The sequence below is a fragment of the Mirounga leonina genome, unplaced genomic scaffold (genome assembly GCF_011800145.1).
Source record: "Mirounga leonina isolate KUSES-001 unplaced genomic scaffold, KU_Mleo_1.0 Mir_151, whole genome shotgun sequence".
In the NCBI taxonomy this organism is placed as follows: Eukaryota; Metazoa; Chordata; class Mammalia; order Carnivora; family Phocidae; genus Mirounga; species Mirounga leonina.
This window is the reverse complement of record NW_023270377.1, coordinates 32,023,459-32,046,488: the sequence shown is the minus strand read 5'-3', so window position 1 is coordinate 32,046,488 and position 23,030 is coordinate 32,023,459. Positions and strand designations below refer to the sequence as shown.

The 23,030-nt window shown below is 36.9% G+C and overlaps 1 protein-coding gene across 2 annotated transcripts in view; it reads right to left on the bottom strand.

Annotated features, from left to right (window-relative positions):
* The window catches only part of ICA1L (islet cell autoantigen 1 like), a 66,272-nt gene that overhangs the window by 7,214 nt on the left and 36,028 nt on the right, over nucleotides 1–23,030 (bottom strand). For both annotated transcript variants that reach the window (XM_035007352.1, XM_035007353.1), the window contains 4 exons: nucleotides 22,261–22,304; nucleotides 10,499–10,573; nucleotides 4,602–4,856; nucleotides 1,285–1,374 (listed from right to left, as the gene is read on the bottom strand). In XM_035007352.1, coding sequence (XP_034863243.1) covers nucleotides 1,285–1,374; nucleotides 4,602–4,856; nucleotides 10,499–10,573; nucleotides 22,261–22,304 — 464 coding nt within the window. The remainder of the gene's footprint in view (nucleotides 1–1,284; nucleotides 1,375–4,601; nucleotides 4,857–10,498; nucleotides 10,574–22,260; nucleotides 22,305–23,030) is intronic.

The window sequence follows — 23,030 nt, the reverse complement described above, 5'->3', positions numbered from 1 at the left end:
TTTCTTCCTTTCCTAATGCAGGAAGCAATCCAGATTCCCACATTGCATTTAATATCATGTCTCTTCAATTGCTTTTAATCTGGAAGAGTTCCTAAATCTTTGTCTTTGATCATCTTGACTTCTCTATAGCATAGAGGCCATTAATTTTGTAGAATATTCCTCGAGTTGGGTTTATCTGATGTTTTTTCATAATTAGATTCAGGTTAGGGATTTTGGCAGGAATAGCATAACAGAAGTGATGTTGTGCCTTCTTAATATCAGGAGGCACATGATGTCTGAATGTCCCATTGCTTGTGATGTTAACTTTGATCTGTTGGTTAAGATGGTGTCTCCCGGCTGACTGCACTATAAAATTATATTTTTCCCTTTGTAAGATCTTGTGGGAAAATATTTTGAAACTGTGTAAATGGCTTGTTTCTGTCATTACCATTACAACATGAACCAGTTCTACAGATAACAATATGGTGAGTACTCAATCAATGTTAGCAATCACTACGTGCCAGGCCCTTTGCTAAGTGCCTGAATGCACTGTTTGTCAACAGGCATCCTGTAATCAAAGAATACCTTCTATCCCTAATGGTTATTATCCATTACCAACAAACCTTAACAGAAAATATAAAAAATTAAAGTACACAATTTAGTTGACTATGACAAGCTCACAAGTTCTATTTAATTTTTCCATGATGAGAGATAGCCAGGTATAACTTACATTTTATTTATTTAGTTAAAGACTTTATTTATTTTTAAATTTTTTTTTTTAATTTTATTTATTTATTTGTCAGAGAGAGAGAGCACAAGCAGGGGAGCGGCAGGCAGAGCAGGCAGAGGGAGAAGCAGACTCCCTGCTGAGCAAGGAGCCTGATGCGGAACTGGACCCCAGGACCCTGGGATCATGACCTGAGCCGAAGGCAGACGCTTAACTGACTGAGCCATGCATCCTTATATATTTATTTGAGAGAGAGAGAGCACACAAGCGCGCACTCACACAAGTGGGGGGAGGGGCAGAAGGAGAGAAGAGAATCTCCCACAGACTCCCCACTGAGAGCAGAGCCTGATGTAGGGCTTGATCTCACAATGCTGAGATCACGACCTGAGCCAAAATCAAGAGTTGGACGCTTAACCAACTGAGCCACCCAGGTGCCCCTATAACTTTCATTTTAATTTATTATTAACAAAATATTTTTCTGGACAATATGAGGCAAACACTATAAAATGATCCTATTCTAAATTTATCTGCATTCAACTGATTAATATAATGGCAAAGAATATAAATAAATAACTTACACTTTGTTAATTTCTTTGGACTCTGTGAAGGCACTGGCTGGTTATCAGTGTGTGAAAGAGGAACTTCTAATCCCCCTTGCAAGGCCCAGCCTGGGGGAGGGAAGGAATTATCCATTGTTAGTCAAGTAGGAAGCAGCATCAGAAAAAATAAGAAAAGGTAAAAATAACTAATGAGTCCTCAATTCTATCAGGGTGAGATTCTACAATGTAAGACATAGAAGACATTTAAAATGTATCTGCAATTATATATTTTAGTCAAATCATCTAAGTTTAGTTCCAGCTAGAATTAGACTTCCTTACAGTTTTCAAAGTGGTTTTGAAATAAATACATAAGTTTTCTTTTCAAACAACTGCAAATAGATAAGGTATAGAAAGAATTTCTAAGGAGTTGGGAGAATGGAAATAGACCTGCCAATTAGAATCTTGAAACCTTTAAGTATGTTTATACCCCTGGACTCAGTAATCCTATTTCTAGAAATTTATCTTAAGGAAATAATTTAAGTGAAGAAAAAAAAGTACATGTATGATAATGTTTATTGCAGCATTATCTATAAAATGAAAAACTCGAAACAGTAAGGAAGGAATTATGGGAGATAAACGTGACAAAATATTATGCGGTCATTAAAAAGTATCATTATGAATACTCTTAGTAATACTCTTATCACTAAGACATGAAATGTTTGCTCGTAACATGAGAAGTTATTTAGGCTATAATTAAAATACAGGACTAGAAATGAACTTAGATTGTCCTGCCTTCCACCTTCCTTGTACAGAAGAGATCATGTGAAGCCCAAGTTCTTACTTAGGGTTCCTAGAACATAGCTCTTTTAACTCAGGGCAGCTCACTTTCCTGTTTACATTGCAGGGGAATAAGAAGGCGAGTGAAGGAGGAAGAGTCCTGTAGTAGGAGGCAGAAGACCAGATTTTGGTTCCCTCTTAATTGTTGACTGCCTGGTGATCTTAAGCAAGACACTCATTAAACAAGTATCAACTGCCTCAGCCATTGCCTGGGAACATCTGTCAGCCTGCAGGCGGGGACCAGAACAGATGCTCTGAGTGGTGAAGAAATACTGTTGATAATGTACTGCCAGGAAAGAAGAAAAGAATCCAGTGCTGCTAGAGATGTGGCACGTTAAGGAGAAAGAGCAGTAGGATTTCACATGGAGAATGAATCTGTTTGTAAGTCTGTGTAACTATTAGGCCAGTGATAATGCATATGAGAGTAATTGTCTTCTAAAATTTTATAGTAAAACATCTGAATTATCCTAGATAGAGTGCCTCTTTATCAAATAATACTGTATTCTTACTTCTAGGCTATTTAACAAATTCTTACTGAGTGCTTATTGAACTGCTATTTATTTTATTTTTTGAGCTAAGTTTATGCTGCTGTCACAGAAAGAACAAAGATAAATCATCCCATAGATCGTGCCCTTGAGGTGCTTACAGATTGGATAAAGTATGATGGTCTTGCAGATATAGTATGAACATAAGTATTTTAATACAAAGTACAATGCATTAAGATACTGTTAGGTGTTGTGAGCCATTTTCTCAGGGATAAAATCTACTAGGGGATGGAAGACCCCTGTCTGGGACAGAAGGCAAGATGAACTATGATTATAGCCATGAAAACAGAGCACTATGGGAGGCCAGAGGCGGGAGAAACCACGCAATGGGCAGTACTGAAGAAATAGTCAAGTGTTGGCCGCCATGGAGAAAACACTGGACCGGGAATCTAACACACAGGCTCAAGTCCACGCTCCATTACTGAACATCATAAGTAAAAGCAGCAACACAAGCAATGATGTCTCAGAGGGATCTAAAAATAGTCAATATAGTTACAGAAAATGCTAAGTATTTTGAAGTAAGCTAAGAGATAAGAGTGGAAATACAGGCACAAGTTTTATCCTAGAGCCCATGATCCTTTTTTTTTTTTTCCCCCTCCCAAAGTATTTATTTTAAATCCTCTGCATGTGAAGTCAATAATTCCACCTGCAACAATGCACAACTTCAGGGGCATCATGCATTTTGTGCAACTCAATGATTCTGTGAGATATTATGCTACACATAGGTGTATAAGGACATGCAATAAAGGACATTCTCTGCCTTCATGATTCTTAAAACCTAACGGAAGAGCATAGACATAAATAAGGTCGCTATCAAATAAATGAAACACTGTAAAGATATAACCGGAAATGATGAGTGAGCCAGAAACTGAAGTATGAGGGAAAGATAAAGAGTTGAATATGGGGCGCCTGGGTGGCTCAGTTGGTTAAGCGACTGCCTTCGGCTCAGGTCATGATCCTGGAGTCCTGGGATCCAGTCCTGCATCAAGCTCCCTGCTCAGCAGGGAGTCTGCTTCTCCCTCTCCCCCCTCTTGTGCTCTTTCTCTCTCTCACTCTCTCTCTCAAATAAATAAATAAAATCTTAAAAAAAAAAAAAAGAGTTGAATAAAGGAGGATAAAAAGTCATGTGGGCAAATGTCTTGGGGCCCAAGCACTGTGAAGCATATTTGTCACTGAAAGCAGAGTGCTGACATCAGAATCTGCCTCTTGGAGAAAGAACTCTGGGGGAAGCACTAAGGTGACCTGGGATTTGGGCAGCCTGGTAGGAGGACTCCTGCAGCAGCCCAGGAAACCAAATAAGTCTCTAAATGCCTCTGGTAATAGAGGTAGAAAGGAGGAATGTGAAACTGGAGACATGTTTTAGAAATAGAATTGACAGTACTTAGCAACCAGTGTGGAAGTGGGGAACAAAAGAACTCTGAAGGTGCTGGGTTGGACACAGGCTGGTTGGGGCAGTAGGTCAGTAGAGGGAGTCCCTGACATATAAACAAAGCAGGTGACCCTTAGGAAAACACCCTGCCCAGCTTTCTACCACCATCCTCCAGTCCTGCTGCCTTGCCCAGGACGCTGCCGTGGAACTATCCTTGTCTACTCGGAACCCATGGGAAGAGAACACACCAAGCTTGGCTAGATGGAAGAAACGGTATTGCCTGCCCTATGCAGGGGTAACTTAGCAGGGCAAGAGTTTAAAATAAGACCCTGATTTTCTATGTAGAGAAGACTTCTGGGCAAGTCAATGTACAAAGTGTGGGGTTTGGCAGAGGGAGCAGGACAGCAGCTCTTGTTTCATGCCTGTCGATATACTCCAGTGGTAATATTTGTTATTTTTTCAGTTGATGGGTGAGACACAGATTTCATCTAGTAGTACTGAAGTTAAATCAATATCCTTGTTGATTTTTGCATCCACATATACATAGTTTTGCTTCACAAAGATAAAGTAAGTCATGAGTGTCTACATGTTTCATAGGCACTTACTGTTAAAAGCTCCGGCAGCATGAAGGCCAAGGTCAAAGAGCTGTGAAGGAAGGAATCGTGGGGAATGAGCAAGAGGCTGAGACCCCACAGCAGGCTCCCGCAACATGAAGCTGGCGCCAGGGCTCCCAAAGGCGGTCTGGCATTCTTGGGTAAATTCACCAGTACCTGAAGAACCAGGACTTAGGAGGTTGTTGAGAAATGAGAATTCCTTCTCAAAATCATCTTCCAGTGAATCTATAGGTAAATCTTTTGCAACTGTTGAGTGAAAATAAAAAGAGAATGGCTTTTTTCTTTTTGAGGAAATGAGAGTAGGACATGGGGCAAATCAAATTTGTTTCATTGTTCTCATACATTAATGTAATTTTTGAAAGTTTTTAAAACAATTTATAATGAACAATTAAACTGATTGGAAGTTTATGAGAAATTATTTCTAATTGCGTAGGTTAGTCTCTAGAAATTGTTCCAAGGACACACATGAGGAAACATTTACTCAAGACAATCTATTAAAATTCAGACTATGGTATTTGAACTAAGAATCACTCCCTTCCTACCACCCTCGCAATTCAGCACAATGGAAATTCAACTCTAGACCTGTGTGGCCAAAAACATAAGGCTCCCTTCTCCCCCCAGTTGTGTTCCCAGGAGGGGCAGGATGTCAGCATTTCCCATCCTGTCCTGAGTAACTTGTTGGCTAAGTCTGGGCAGTGCAGTCAAGAGGTGCAAGCTCCCATTTCCCACCCAGATAACAAGACCACAGTCATAAGATGGAGATTCTGATTTGAGTCTCAAAAGGATGGGGAAGAGGGGCAGAATTTGAAGAAAAAATGGATAATATTTCCCAAATTTCTTGAAAACATCAGTGTACTCATTCAACAAGCTTGATAAAACCCAAGTAGAATCAATATAAAGAGATCCATATCTAGATACATCATAGGCAAACCACTAAAAGTCAAAGAGAAAATCCCCACATTCACAGATTGGAAGAATCAATATTGTCCAGATGGCAATTAACTCCAAATTGATGTATGAATTCAACATAATACCTATCAAAATCCCAGTAGGCTTTTTTGGATAGAAATTGACAAGATGATTGTAAAATTTTTATGGAAATGCAAAGGAGTTAGAATAGCCAAAACAATTTGGGAAAAAAAAAAAGAACAATGCTATGGGACTTATGCCACCTAATTTCAAAATTTCCTATAAAGCCACAATAATCAAGATAATATGGTACTGGCCAAGGACAGATATACAGATCAGTGGAACAGAAAAGAGAATCCAGAAACACAACCTTACATTTTTTTTTGGTCACTGGATTTTAACAAAAATGCCAAGAAAATTCAATGGAGAAAGGACTGTCCTTTCAATAAATGGTACTGCACCAACTGGATGTGCATATGCAATAAACATAAACAAAAATTAAGGGGTGCCTGGGTGGCTCAGTCATTAAGCGTCTGCCTTTGGCTCAGGTCATGATCCCAGGGTCCTGGGATTGAGCCCCGCGTCGGGCTCCCTGCTGAACTTCTCCCTCTCCCAGTCCCCCTGCTTGTGTTCCCTCTCTCACTGTCTATCAAATAAATAAATAAAATCTTTAAAAAAAATTAAAAGACTTACCTACCTCACACCATAAACACCAATTAACTCAAAATGATCACAGTCCTACATATAAGAACTAAAATTATAAAACTACAAGAGGAATACATAAGAGAAAATCTTCGTGACTTTGGGTAGGGAGAGTTTCTAGATATGATACCAAAAGAACATACAAGAAAAAAAATAAGTTGAACTTCATAAAATTTTTAAAATTTTGTGTTTCAAGAGGCAAAATTAAGAAAATAAGATGACTGGGATAAATATTTATGAGTCATATATCTGACAAAGAACTTGCACCAAGAATAAAGAAATCTTGCAACTTAATAATAAGGTAAATAACCCAAATCTGCCTTCGGCTTGGGTCATGGTCCTAAGGTCCTGGGATCAAGCCCCGCATCGGGCTCCCTGCTCTGCGGGAAGCCTGCTTCTCCCTCTCCCACTCCCCTGGTGTGTTCCCTCTCTCTGTGTCTCTCTCTGTCAAATAAATAAATAACAAATCTTTAAAAGAAAAAAAAATAGGCAAATGGGTCTTCATAGATTTGTCAACAAAGAAGATATATGGATGGCCAATAGACATAGGAAAAGATACTCAACATCATAAATCACTGGAGAAATGCAATTAAAGCCACAAATTAAAAGCACTAGAATGTACATGTTAAAAAGACAATACCAAATGTTGACAAAGACATGGAAAAACTATACACCTCATTCTTTGCTAGTGGGAATGAAATGGTAGTAGAGCCATTTTGAAAAAACAATTTGGCAGTTCCTTAAAAAGATAAACTCAAATTGACCACATAACCTAAAATTCCACTCCTAGGAATCTAACCAAAAAAATGAAATCTTATGTCCATACTCGGATAAGTCTTTGAATGTTCACAGAAGCAACATTATAATAGCCAAAAACTGTAAATAAGCCAAATGCCCATCAACTGGTAAATGGATAAATATAATGTGGTATAATACAACCATGAATAAAAAGTAAGGAATCAGAGTTAGCAAAATGCAGCATATACATGTAATGGAATATTATTCAGCCTTGTAAAGGAAGGAAATTCTGCAACATGCCACAATATGGATGAACCTTGAAGACATTATGCTAAGTGAAATAAGCCAGTCACAAAAAGACAAATATATGATTCCATGTACATGACGTACTTGGAATAATCAAAATCACAGAGACAGAAAGGAGAATGTTGGGTGTCAGGGGCTGGGCAGAGATGGGGTGATGGGGAATTACTGTTTAATGGATACAGACTTTCAGTTTTATAAAGAAAAGAGTTATAGAGCTGCATGGTGGTGATGGTTGAATATTATGCATTTAATACCACTGAATTGTACACTTAAAACAAGATGGTAAATTTTATGTGTATTTTACAATTAAAAATTTAAGGGAAAAAAAGTAATGAACTACTGCTATATGCAACACATGGATGAATCTAGAAAAACCTTAGGCTTAACAGAAGACATCTAAAGCCAAACACAAGACTACCTTTTGTACAATTTTAGTTTAGAAAAGGGAAATTTATAGAGACAGAAATCAGATTAATAACCTCCTAGGCCTGAGAGTTGGGAGTGAGGATTGTAAACAAGTATGAGAGAATTTGGGGAAATATTCTAATATTCAGTGTGGTGATTGATGCACAACTCTATAAATTTAATAAAATCACTGAATTTTACATTTAGAATAGGTGATTTTTTTTTAAAGATTTATTTATTTGAGAGAGCGAGAATGAGAGAGAGAGAGTACATGAGAGGGGGGAGGGTAAGAGGGAGAAGCAGGCTCCTCGCTGAGCAGGGAGCCTGATGCGGGACTCGATCCGGGACTCCGGGATCATGACCTGAGCCAAAGGCAGTCGCTTAACCAACTGAGCCACCCAGGTGACCCTAGAATGGTAATTTTTTAAACTTATATCTCAATAAAGCTCTTAAAAAATCAAGAGATTTTTATACAAGTCTACGCAAATAAATCTGACAATCTAGACAAAATGAGTAATTTGAGAAAAATAAAATTTACTAACATTGATCCCAGTACATATAGAAAGGTTAAACAGACCAATTTCCGTAAATATTTATCCCAGTCATCTTATTTTCTTAATTTTGCCCCTTGAAACACAAAATTTTTAAAATCTCTCTATTTTTTTGATACAATTTCCATAGAGAAGAAAACACAAAAAAGTACCAGGCCTAGGGCGCCTGGGTGGCTCAGTTGGTTAAGCGACTGCCTTCGGCTCAGGTCATGATCCTGGAGTCCCGGGATCGAGTCCCACGTCGGGCTCCCTGCTCAGCAGGGAGTCTGCCTCTCTCTCTGTCCCTCCCCCCTCTCATGCTCTCTATCTCATTCTCTCTCTCAAATAAATAAATAAAATCTTTAAAAAAAAAAAAAAAAGTACCAGGCCTAAATGTTTTCACAGGGAAATCAACAGCAATGCAAAAATAGTAAATAAAATATCAACAAATTAATGCGCAGTGACAAAGCGGGACTTATAGCTGGAATGCAAAGATGGTGTAATGTCAGGAAGCCTATTAATACAGTTCATATTAATACATTTAAGAAAAATCAAATAATTGCTGGCATAGATACTGAAAAAGCTGTTGGCAAAATTCAACAACCATTCCTAATAAAAACTCTTCAGAAATTAGAAATGTATGGATACTTCTTTAACATGACAAAACATATATCGCATATCAAAAGCCAACATCCTAATTAATTCAGAAACATTACAGGAACTCGCACTAAAATCAGGAACTGCCCACCGCTATTTAACATTGTTCTGGTGGTAGTAACTAATGCAATTAAACCAAAGAAATCAATTACAGTAACAAGAATTGGTAAAGAAAGAACAGGATTATCTCTATTTGCAAATGACATGTTGGTATACCTGGAAAACCCTAGACAATCAATGATAAAACTAACTCAAACTAAAAAAAATTCAGCAAGGTAGCAGCATATAATATTAACATGCAAAAAATCAATAGCAATTATATACACAAAATAATAACCAGTTAAAAATACAATGGAAAAGGGGCACCTGGCTGTCTCAGTTGGTACACAACATGCAACTCTTGATCTCATGATCGTGAGTTCGAGCCCCATGTTGGGCATAAAGATTACTTAAAATAGATATATATTACACATATATATGTAAGACATATATACATATATATGTATATGAAAAGAAATATAAATATACATATGAAAAAAACCCTCATTTATAATGGCAACAAAAAAATAAAATACTTAGAAATAATAAGAACTGCTCAAATCCTTTATGAAAAAAAACCATATAAAAGATATACAAGGAAATTTTAACAAATAGAAAAATGTCCCTTGTTTCTGGTCAGGATGTCTAAGCACCGTCAAGCTGTCAGTTTTTCACATTTAATGTGATCACCATAAAAGTAACAATGAGCCTTTTTATGGAGCTAGACAATATGATGTAAAGTTTATATTGAAAAATAAACATGCAAGAATAGCTAAGAAAATAAGGAAAAGGATACTAGCCCTACCAGATATAAAAACACAAAAAAAGTTTCTGTAATTAAAACCACATGGCACTGGTGCATGCACGCATCAATGAAATATAAAGAAAGTCCACAAACAGACCCAAGTACATATAGAAACCTTGTATATGACTGGAAGTTATCTCAAATTCCTATGGCAAAGATAGCATTTAAAAAAATGATAATAAAAGGATGGCCACTTGCAAAACGATAACATTTAAGCCACTGCTAGTACCATATGGCTAAATAAACTCCAAGTGAATTGGAGATCTAAATGTAAAAAATAAAAGTATACAAATACTAGAAAACAGCATAAATGAACTCTTCTAACCTGGGTTTTGCATATGACAAAAATCAAGATCCAATAAAAGAAAAGATTAATAAATTTGACTACATAAAATTAGTTTTAAAATTTACATGCAAGAAACAACTACATGAAAAGTCAAAAGACAAGTGACAAAGTGGGGGAAAATATTTGCAACATAAGTGATTGGGAAAGATATTCAAAATCGTATTTACTGAGTGTCAACAACTGCTGGATGGTGGAGGTACACCAGACAGTGAGACAGACACTGTCCTACCAGTCCTCACAGTTACACAGATACGTTTGGACAAGGGCCCAAACATATAAAACAAATAATGACTTCATTTCCATTGTGATGTGCTACAAAATAGAAATAAAGGGTTGTATCCCTGTGTAGAGACCTATACAGGTTTTAATGTTAAGGAAATAATTATTAAATTAAAACTAAAGAATTTTAAATAATAAATTATCCATATATAATGAAATTATAATTTCTTACCATTTTCAGAATTAGAAAACTGAGGTGCTCCAAATTCTCTCATTTGAAAATGTTTTTCCTTGTGATCTTCGGCTGCTGAAACAAAAGCACATAAATGATAAGCTGAATAAGGAGAAATCTAGCATGCGTATTTACTGTAATATCTTATAATAATTCGGCCTAGGGGCACCTGAGTGGCTCAGTCGTTAAGTGTCTGCCTTCGGCTCAGGTCATGATCCCAGGGTCCTGGGATCGAGCCCCGCGTCGGGCTCCCTGCTCAGCGGGAGGCCTGCTTCTCCCTCTCCCACTCCCCCTGCTTGTGTTCCCGCTCTCGCTGTGTCTCTCTGTCAAATAAATAAATAAAATCTTAAATAAATAAAAATCACTCTTTCATATTAAAAATAATAATAATTCGGCCTAAGCGTGCAGTTGACCAAATCAGTTTATAATACATATAAAATGGAGATGTAAAAATTTAAAGAATTACTTTTTAAAAAATCACACTTGTGTGTATGTGTATATATATGCATATATACATGTATATTTGTGTGCACAGATGGTCCCCTACTTATACTGGTTTGACTTACAATTTTTTGACTTTATAATGACGCAAAAGAGATACACATTCAGTAGAAACTGTACTTCAGATTTTGAATTTGATATTTTCCCAGGGTAGTGAGACGTAATACAATACTTTCTTGTGATGCTGGGCAGCAGCAACAAACCACAGCTCCCAGTCAGCCATGTGCTCACAGGATAAACAACTGATATACTTACAACCTGCTGTACCCATAAAAACATTCTGTTCTCAGTTTCAGCTTTCAATAAATTACATGAGATATTCAATACCTAACTATAAAATAGGCTTTGTGTTAGATCATTTTGCCCACCTGCAGGCCAATGTAAGTGTCTGAGCACGTTTAACAGAGGCCAGGATAAGCTATGGTGTTCTTATGTTAGATATATTAAATGCATCTCGACTTACAATATTTGGTTTTTTTTTTTTTTTTTGGTATAGAAAGAAAATACCTTTTTTATTTTTTTGATTTAAAAAATTTTTTATTTTAATTCCAGTATAGTTAACATACAGGTGTTGTATTAGTTTCAGGTGTTCAACTTAATGATATTTTCAATTTACGATGGGTTTATCAGGATGTAACCCCATCTAAAGTTGAGAAAGATCTGTAATACTATATAATTTATATATATGTGTGTGTGTGTGTGTGTATACACACACAAATAACTTTATAATACGCATAGGTATTCAGGTCCTTTGTTGCATCTATGTCCCCTTGAAAGTTAAAAGTTTTCACATTCCATGTAAATTGGTACAGCTACTATGGAAAACAGTATGGAGGTTCCCCCCAAAATTAAAAATAGAACCACCAAATGATCCAGCAATGCCGCGTCTGGGTATTTTATCTGAAAAAACAAAACAAACAAACAAACCAAAACCCACTACCTCGAAAAGATATATGCACCCCCACGTTCACTATGGTATTATTTACAATAACCAAGACATGGAAACAACCTAAGTGCAACAATGGATAAATGGGTAAAGAAAAAAAAAAAAAATATATATATATATATACATACACACACACACAATGGAATGTTAATCAGTCATTAAAAAAATGAAATCTTGCCATTTTTAACAACATGGATGGACCTTATAGACATTATGCCATGTGAAATAAGACAGAGAAAGACAAATACTATATGATTTTGCTTATATGTAGAATTTAAAAAACAAAAAGACAAACAAAAACCAAGCTCACAGACCAGATTTGGTGGTTGCAAAAAAAAAAATTCTTCCAAAGAAGAATTTACCTAGACCTGAAGAACAGAAGGAAAGGAGATGGAAAATATGAAAGAGAGGCTGGGGATGGGGGGGGGGGGCAAAATAGGTAAAGGGGGTCAAAAGGTATAAACTTCTGGTTATAAAATGAGTAATAGGTATGTAATATAGCATGGTGACTAGTTAATAATACTGTATTGCATATTTGAAAGTTGCTGAAAAAATAAATCTCATCACAAGAAAAAAATGTTCTGTGTATGGTGATGGGTATTAACTATTGTGGTGATCCTTCTACATTATATACAAATATCAAATCATTATGTTGCAAATCTGAAACTAGTATGTCATTTATACCTCGATTAAAAAAAAGTTTTCACATTCAGAAGCCTATCCCTTCCCTGGTGGACTTGTGTCTAATTCTGTATTCTCTGAAAGTCCATTTTATGTTTTATTCTGCTTGATCTCCGTGTCTCTGCACAATAGATACTTATTTTACGTGCATAGTTGTAAGCAGCTTCTCTGCATTCCTCACCTCCACCAAAGTGAGAGTAGTAATTTCATATGAAGGGAAAGATCAAACATATGTGCTAAAAGACAGCATACTCCCAAAGCTCCCCAGGCAAAAAAATGTTTAAAAAAAAAAACACAAAACTATCTCCAAGTTTGGGGTGTATACTGAGACAAATTATGCCCTATCATTAATTTGGGATCCAGTTGCCCATATAATTCACCTGTACCTCATTTACTACCCAGTATAAACAAATAGACCAGAAAAAAAAAAAAGCAAAGAAAAACAAAAACAAAAAGCCCAAGATTTTGACATCTTCAACTATTATCAAGGATACTTTTTAAAGAGATAATGAAATGTAAATGTCTCCTATGTAAAACATGAATAGTGTTGCTGTATAGTGAGCTTAGAGGGTGTAATACGTCTAAAGACAAGGTAGTAATATCTCTACTACACTTTTCTTAAAATTTGATGCTCAATTTGGGATACTACAAAAGAAAATGGAAAAAGTTAAATAAACCAAAGCAATCAAAAGAAAAACAAAATCAAAAGAAAGGTATAAGGAATTCAGTGTTATTTAGCTTTAAGATAAAGAAGCAAAGGATAAATTAAGTTCAAATAGTATAAAGATGGTTTAAAACTACAAAGGATAAAAAATAGACTATCAGTAAAGATTTCAGTTGAACTTTGGAAAAATCTGAGTATGGGAAAGAGATTCTGGAGGTGGCTAGAGAAGGAAGTGATAGAGGAGAATAAGAGTTTGAGGGCAGGGAAAGAATGGGTGACAGACAGTCACACACCATGGAAATTTTGGTAAGCTACAGAAACAGTTTGGGGAATGGAGAGGTACTAAAGGATCTTTAAGGAGATGTTGCTGTATAAGACACAGGCTAATCTCCCTCCTCTCTCTTCCCCAGAAACCTTTAATAATGATCTGCTTTACTCCACATTGCTTTTGGTACTTATGTGGGGTTTGGTTTTCTTTCTTTCTTTCTTTTAAGATTTATTTCCTTAAAAGAGAGAGGGCATATGTGTGGGGAGGGGCAGAGGCAGAGGGAGAGGGAGAGAAGCAGACTCTGCTAAGCACGGAGCCTAACATAGGGCTCAATCCCATGGCCCCGAGAACAAAATTAAGAGTCAGACACCTAACCAAATTGGGAGAAACCAATAAATAATAAAGACACCTGACCAAGGACTTCAAATATGTGTATTTTTAGATATAGATATGAGACAAAAGGTGAGAAAGAACAAAATACTATAATAACCAACAAGGCAGAGATTTGTAAAAGAAACAAACAGGACTCTTAGAAATAAAAAGTAAGCTTGCTGGGGAGGTGGGAAACTCATATAGATTAAACAGATTAAATGCAAGAAGAGAAAATGAGTGAAAAACAGACCTGAAGAATTTACCTAGACCTGAAGAACAGAAGGAAAGGAGATGGAAAATATGAAAGAGAGGACAAAAGATATGAAAGATGAATGAAAAGTCCAACATAAGCTTACTGAGGTTCCAGAGGAGGAAATAGAGAAAACAGAGGAGAAGCAATATTTTAAAAGATAATGGTGGAGGTATGTATATTTAGCATATAAGAAAAAAAAGATAATGGTTGAACATTTTCCAGAACTGGTAAAAGACACAGACACAGGAAATACAACTTATACTATGAAAGATGAAAAAACAAAAAAACCCCTGCACATTTAGACACATTGTACTGAAACAGCAAGAACACCAAAAAACAAACAGCATATCCTAAAAGCAGCCAGAAAGAAAAACCAAATTCACTAAATAATTAGACTAACAGAAGATTTCTCAACAGCCCAGGGAAAGCAGAAAACAATACAACAATATTCACAAGATGGTGAAAGAAAATACCAACCAACCTAAAATTGTTTACCAAGCAAAACTGTCTTTCAAAAATGAGAAATAACAATTATTTCCAGACAAACATAAGCCAAGTTCACCACCATGGCATCTTTAGTTACAGAAAAGGAAAATGAGATCACAATGAAGATCTGAAATATATGAAGAAATAATAACAAAGGAAAAATACTGGTAATATATAAATAACATTTCTTCATAAAAAGATACTTTTTACTGATTTGTGGGAGGTCACAAAAAGAAATAAAACATTGAAGAATAATAGTTGGTGAAGTGAGATGGGAGTGACTGGGTTTAGTTTAAGATCTTTGTAATATTTTGGGAATATTGAGATAGTCATAAACCTAGCCTTTATTTCAAGTATGTATGATATGGGCACCTGGGTGGCTCAGTCGGTTAAAGTATGCATGATCAAATTCAAGGGAAATCACCAAAAACAGAAATAAGATGTGTAACTTCCAAACTAGTACATGGGAAAAAGGACTAAGAAATCTTTAATAACAAATGAAAAAACCTTAATCAATCCAAAATAAGGCAAAACGGGACAAAATAATGGGGTGGAAGAACAAAACAAAGAGAAAACAGAAAATACAAGTCCAAATATAAATCATGACAATAAATGTAAATGGACTAAATTCATCAAACAAAGGAATGACAAACTGATATATGGGGCCTTTAAAACAAAAATCCAGCTTAATTTTATTTACAAGAGGCACACCCTAAGATATAAGAACATGGGAAAGTTGAAAGTAAAAGTGCAGAAAACGGTATACAAAGCAGATACTAACAAAAATAAAACTACTTAAGCTAAGCTAATGTCATATAAAGGAAACTATAAGCCAAGAAGTAGTATTAGGGATAGAAGGGGTCATTATATTGATAACAGATTAATTTGCTAAACAGATATAAGAATTCTAAACTGGAGTGCCTGGGTGGCTCAGTCAGTTGAGTGTCCAACTCTTGGTTTCAGCTCAGGTCATGATCTCAGGCTTGTGAGTTTGGGCCCTGTGTCAGGCTCTGTGCTCAGCACAGAGTCTTCTTGCATTCTCTCTCTCTGCCCCTACCCCCACTTGTTCTTCCTCTCTCTCTCTAAAATAAATAAATAAGGGGCTCCTGGGTGGCTCAGTCGGTTAGGTGGCTGCCTTCAGCTCAGGTCATGATCTAAGGGTCCTGGGATTGAGCCCCACACTGGGATCCCTGCTCAGCAGGAGGTCTGCTTCTCCTTCTCCCTCTGCTGCTCCTCCTGCTTGTGTTCTCTTGCTCGCGTGCTCTCTCTCTCTCCCTCAAATAAATAAAATCTTTAAAAAAAATAAGTGGATAAAATAAGTAAAATCTTTAAAAAAAAAACATTTAAACTTATATACAACCATCACTCCAAAATCCTCAAAGTATATAAAGTGAAAAACTGCAGGAAGAATGAAAATCCACCTCAATAGCAGAGATTTCAAAACACATTTCTCAGGGCGCCTGGGTGGCTCAGTTGGTTAAGCGACTGCCTTCAGCTCAGGTCATGATCCCAGAGTCCCGGGATCGAGTCCCATGTCAGGCTCCCTGCTCAGCAGGGAGTCTGCTTCTTCCTCTGACCCTCCTCCCTCTCATGCTCTCTGTCTCTCATTCTCTCTCTCGCAAATAAATAAAATCTTAAAAAAAAAACAACAACACATTTCTCAATTATTGATACATCAAGTAAATTAAAAATTAGTAAAGATACAAACAAGCACAAATAATTAGCTTGATGTAATACTTATATAGGCTCCTGCATTCAACAGTTAGAAAACACATCAAGCATATGGAATATTTAGAAAATTCGTCCACTTCTTAGTCCATAGAGAGTGTCCCAATAATTTAAAGGATCAGTATGACAAGGTTACATTCTCCGACCATAATGGTTTAAGTTTAAAAATCAATGACAAAAAGATTAATTTCAGTATCTCCTTAATTTGGCAATTTCAGAAACACAATTTAAAATCACCCATGGCCATAGATGACAGAAGATATAATGAAAAGTTTAAAACAATTTATACCAGATTATAATGAAAATACTATATATCAAAGTTTATGGACATCCATACAATGGATTAAGCAATAAAAAGGAAGTACCAACACAAGTTGTGTCATGGATGAAGCTCAGAAGTGTTATATGAAGTGAAAAAAATCAGATACAAGAAGAACACATATTACATGATTCTAGCTATATGAAACGTCCAAAAAAGGATTAGGAGTGAAAATGGGGATTACAGCAAACGAGTGTGAGGGATCTTATTACTGAAGGGATGAAAATGTTCTAAATCTGACTTACAGAGATGGTTGCAATGCTCCATAGTAACTAAAAATTACTGACTTATACAACTGAATAAGTTTTATGATAAAGAAAATATACCTCAATAAAGTTTTTTAAAAAAAACTTGTGGGAGGGGCGCCTGGGTGGCTCAGTCAGTTAAGCAGCTGCCTTTGGCTCAGGTCATGATCTCAGGGTCCTAGGATCAAGCCCCGCATCGGGCTCCTTGCTCAGTGGGGAGCCTCCCTCCCCCTCTGCCTGCCACTCCCCCTGCTTGTGCTCTCTCTCTCGCTATCTCTGTCAAATAAAAATAAATAAAAATAATAATAATAAATAAATAAAAACTTGTGGGATACAGAAAAAGGGAAATTTTTAGACTTAAAAAAAAGAAAAAATAATAGAGGAAGAAAATAATGAAGATAAGAACTAAAAATTAATGAAACAAAGATTCAATAGACAGGTTTAACAAAACCAAAAGCTGATTTGTTGAAAGAATAAATAAACCTTTAGCAAGATTAATTAAGAAAAAGAGAAGGAACAAATATTTGGAAATAAAAAGTAGTCATAACGGGGCCCCTGGGTGGCTCAGTTGGATGAGCATTTGACTCTTGATTTTGGCTCAGGTCAGATCTCAGGGTTGTGAGAATGAGCCCTGCATTAGGCTCCAAGCTCAGTGAGTAGTTTGCTTGGGATTCTCCCTTCCCCTCTCCCTCTGCCCCTCCTCCCACTTGTGCTCTTTCTCTCTCTCTCTCAAATAGATAAATAAATAAAATCTTTTAAAAAAAAGTAGACATGGGGTGCCTGGGTGGCTCAGTTGTTAAGCGTCTGCCTTTGGCTAAGGTCATGGTCCCAGGGTCCTGGGATCGAGCCCTGTGTTGGGCTCCCTGCTCCGCGGGGCGGGAAGTCTGCTTCTCCCTCTCCCACTCCCCATGCTTGGGTTCCTTCTCTCACTTTGTCTCTCTCTGTCAAATAAATAAATAAAATCTTTAAAAAAATAAAATAAAATTTTAAAAAGTAGACATAATTACTGATACAGCAGTTTTTAAAGATTGAATAATGCTACAAATGAATGGTGAAACTACAACAATATGCATTATATTTCATCTGGGCCTTTTAAAAATATGCTCTCTACTTGAGTATTATATATGCACAAGAAGCTAACCTTTTGAACATATACTTGAAGCTATGTTAGGTATACAAGTCCATGATTATTATGGTTTATCAACATGGTCTGTATCTATGTGTACACTTAAAAATGCCTCTTGCATTAACAGTACACCTATCGTGTAGTTTATGTAGTTTATAAGTATCTCTAGTGTTGATATCTCTGTAAGGTAGGAGTATATGACTCATATTTCAGATGAGAAAAATGAGAGAGGTAAATGACTTGTTTTTAAAAGCTGGCATTCAAACTCTGATTTTCCTGGCTCCAAAGCTGCAGTGATTGAATATATACTGATTGTATACATAATATGTATTTATAAAAAAAAAAAAAAAGAACATTTATTGAAGTGTGAGGAAAAGCTTGAAACTTAATCATACCACCTGGTGAAATAAATGTCTACATTAAAAGCCCTTATCTTAGAGAAAATCAAAATTCCCTAAAGAAAATAAGTAGACCTTCTAATTAGGTACTGCTAGAAAGCTAACTCATTGCTGAGTATAGCCTCCAGTCCCACCTGACCAGGAAGCCTGGACTGAGACCCTGGGAAGTTACAGAGCATATCCTACCACCCAACCAGAAAGAGAAACAAGTCAGCAGCCCCAGCCAAGTATGAAGCATAACCTCCTGCCTAGCTCACCAGGAAGTCCTAACAGTGACCCTGGGGAGCATCACAGCCCAGCTTACGGTGCTGCCTAGCAGCAAACTCCAGTCTATAGCCCTGCCTGGCACTGAAGCCACACGGATGGCCATGCTCAATTGCTGAGCACAGCCTACAGTCTCACCCAAGCAGGGAGCCCAGTCAGTGATCCCACTCAGTTATAAAACACAGTCTCAAGCCCTGCCCAATCATGCAGTAAAGCATGAGGCCCACTCAACTAGGAAGTATGGCCAGCAATCTTGCTCAACAGCAGAGCACAGCCACCGTCCCACCTGATTTAGAACCCAGCCTCTGCAGTCCTGCTAGTTGCAAAGCATAGGCTGAGGCCATATCAGACCATGAAGCCCTGCCTGAAAAAAGAGGCTTGGCAGTGGCATCATTTGATCAGAGATGACTGTGAAGCCCAGCTAGTGACCCTGCCTGACCTCAGAGCACAGCCCTTTCCCAGGGATCCCAGCCGACAGCACCACTTAAACACAAAATACAGCCAGTGGGCCTCCCCCAACCTCAGAGCATGAGCAGCAGCTTTGTCCAGTCACATACAACAACACATTGTAATCACATTGTCAAAAGTCAAAGACAGAATTTTTAAAGCAGCAAGAAAAAAGTGACTTCTAACATATGAGGGAGCCCCTATAAGACTGTAAGCAGATTTCTCAGGAGAAACTTTGTAGGCCAGGAGAGAGCAGTATGATATATTCAAAATACTGAAAGAAAAAAACTCAATGAAGAATACTATACCCGGCAAAGCTGTCCTTCAGAAAGGAAAGAGAGAGAAAGCCCTTCCCAAACAAATGAAAGTTGAGAAAGTTCATCACCACTAGACCTCCCTTACAAGGAAGGCTAAAGGACATTCTACAAGCTGAAATGAAAGGATGTTAAATAACCTCATAAAACTGCACAAATGTGTACAACTCATCAGTAAAGGTAAATATATACTCAAAGTCAGATTCTATAATATTGGAAGAGTGGTGCATAAATCACTTTCAACTCTAGTTTAAAAGTTAAAAAAGCAAACATTAAAAATAACTATAACTACAATAATTTGTTACTGGATACACAATAAAAAAGATGTAAATGATACCATTAATAACCTAAAATGTGAGGGGGAGGAAAGTGTAGAGTTTCCATATGCTATTGAAGTTCTTATCAGCTTAAAATAGGACATTATAAATATAGATCATGAATGCATACAGAATTACTCAACCATAAAAAAAGAATGAAATCTTGCCATTCATGACATGATGGACCTAGAGGGTATTACGATAAGTGAAACAAGTCAGAGAAAGACAAATACCATATGATTCCCCTTATATCTGGACTCCAAAAAAAAAAAAAAAAGGCAAAACAAAACCAACAACAACAAAAAGAAACACACATAAATATAGAGAACCAGTGGTCGCCAGAGCAGAGTGGGGTGGAGGCAGAGGCAACATACATATCCAGTACAAACTTCCAGTCATAAAATAGATAAATCACGAGAATGGGAAGTACAGTACAGGGAATACAAATAGTAATATTGTAATAACTTTGAAGGATGACAGATGGTGACTACACTTATCATGGTGAACATTTTGTAATGTCCATAATTGTCAAATCTCTGTGTTGTGTACCTGAAACTAATATAGACTTTTATTTATTTATTTATTTGACAGAGAGAGAGAGAACAAGCAGGGAGAGTGGCAGGCAGAGAGAGCAGGAGAAGCAGGCTCCCCACTGAGCAGGGCTCAATCCCAGGAACCTGGGATCATGACCTGAGCCAAAGGCAGATGCTTAACTGACTGAGCCATCCAGGCGCCCCCAATACCTGAAACTAATATATGTTAACTATCCTTCAATTAAAAAAAATACTAGGGAAAAAACTCCTTGACATTGGTGTTGGCAATGATTTTTTTGCATTGGACACCAAAAGCACAAGAAACAAAAGCAAAAATAAAGAAGACTACATCAAACTAAAAATCCTCTGCACAGCAAAAAAATAACAACAATCAATAATCAAAAATCCCAATCACACTGGCCTACAGAATGAGTAAAATACTTGCAAATCATCTATACGATAAGGGGTTCCTATCCAAAATCTGTAAGGAACTCATAACTTAATAGCAAAAACAAACAAAATAACCTGATTAAAAATGGGCAAAGAACCTAGATACACATTTTTCCAACCAAAGAAGACATATACACAACACCACTCATCAGGGAAATAGAAATCAAAACCACAGTGAGCTATCACCTCACACTTGTTAGGATGCTGGTATCAAAAAGACAAGAGATAGCAAATGTGGGATAGGATGTGGAGAAAAGGGAACACTTGTGCCCTGTTGGTGGGAATATAAATTGGTGTAGCCATTATGGAAAGCAGTATGGAGGTTCCTCAAAAAATTAAAAACAGGGGCGCCTGGGTGGGCTCAGTCATTAAGCGTCTGCCTTTGGCTCAGGTCATGATCCCAGGGTCCTGGGATCGAGCCCCGCATGGGTCTCCCTGCTCAGCGGGAAGCCTGCTTCTCCCTCTCCCACTCCCACGCCCCCCTGCTTGTGTTCCCTCTCTCACTGTGTCTCTCTCTGTCAAATAAATAAATAAAATCTTTAAAAAAAAAATTAAAAACAGAACTACCATATGCTCCAGCACTTCCACTTCTGGGTACATATATCCAAAGGAAATAAAATTACTATCTTGAAGAGGTATCCGCATCCCCATGTTCATTGCAGTATTATTTACAGTGGCCAAGACATGGAAACAACTGAAATGTCCATCACAGATAAATGGATAAAGAAAATGTTATATATATGCATATATATAATAGAATTGAATATTACTCATAAAAAAGAAGGAAATATTATTTACTCATAAAAAAGAAGGAAATCCTACTATTTGCAATAACATGGATGAGTCTGGAAGACATTACACTAAGTGAAATAAGTTAGAGAAAGACAAATACTATATGATCTCACTTAAATGTTACATCTTAAAAAGTCAAACTCAGAAAGAGAAAGTAGATTGGTGGTTACTAGGGCCTGGGAGGCAGGAAAAAACGGTGGAATTTGGTCAAAGGGTATAAACTTCCAGCTAAAGATGATTAAGTTCTGGGGATCTAATGTATAGCATGGTGACTATAGTTAACAATACTGTATTACCTACTTGACAGTTGCTAAGAGAATAAATTTTAAATGTTCTTGCCGCCAAAAGATACATAGTAACTATGTGCAGTGATGCATGTATTAACTATGTTTATAGTGAAAATCATTTAGCAATATGTACGTATATCATCACACTGTACACCTTAAACGTACAGTGTTGTATGTCAATTATAACTCAGTAAAGCTGGGGGGAAAAGAAATCTAACTCAAAAGTGTTTATATAGAAGAGATTTATAAATTGACTTAACATGTTTTTTAAATGAATGGATATTCATACAATCTGTTTTAAAAGGTTGTGACAAACTATTTTGACATTTCAAATGTGATCATTTCACATTTTAATGAATTTACCATCTTACCTGGTTCATTTCCCAAGCTCACTTCCTCATCTGACAAAACTAACCTAAAGTAAAAACCAAAAACGCAAAGATTTTGGTTAAAATATACTTGGGACTCATATTCTACAGTTGTATATGGTTAAAAAATATTTTTAACTGAGATGACATATAAAATAGTTGTCTTGTAGATAGATCTAAAATCTGAGACAGGGCGCCTGGGTGGCTCAGTTGGTTAAGCGACTGCCTTTGGCTCAGGTCATGATCCTGGAGTCCCGGGATCGAGTCCCACATCGGGCTCCCTGCTCAGCAGGGAGTCTGCTTCTCCCTCTGACCCTCCTCCCTCTCGTGCTCTCTCTCATTCTCTCTCTCTCAAAAAAAAAAAATTTATAAAAATAAAATCTGAGACAAATGTCACTTCTCTAGATCTACATAGACTATGAAAATGATCCTTCATCCCTTATTCTTTCAACAACAGTTACTGAGTACTGATGAAGCACCAGGTACTGTGTTCAGTATTATAGGCACCGTGTTAAGTACCACATCATAGAGAACATCTGTCACCAAAGTCACGGAGTATGAGGTTTAGTTTTCAAGCACTGAAGCATCTGCTCAATAATACCTGGGATCTAAATAGAGGGAATGAAGAATTGCAGAAAAAATGGAGTACTCTATTTTGAACAGCAAGGTGACATTTGCAAAAGAAGATACATTTGCCTAAAATATTCTCAGTCAATACTAACTTTGGATATTTATATCATCCATCTGCAAGAAAAAATTTGACAAAGAAGTTG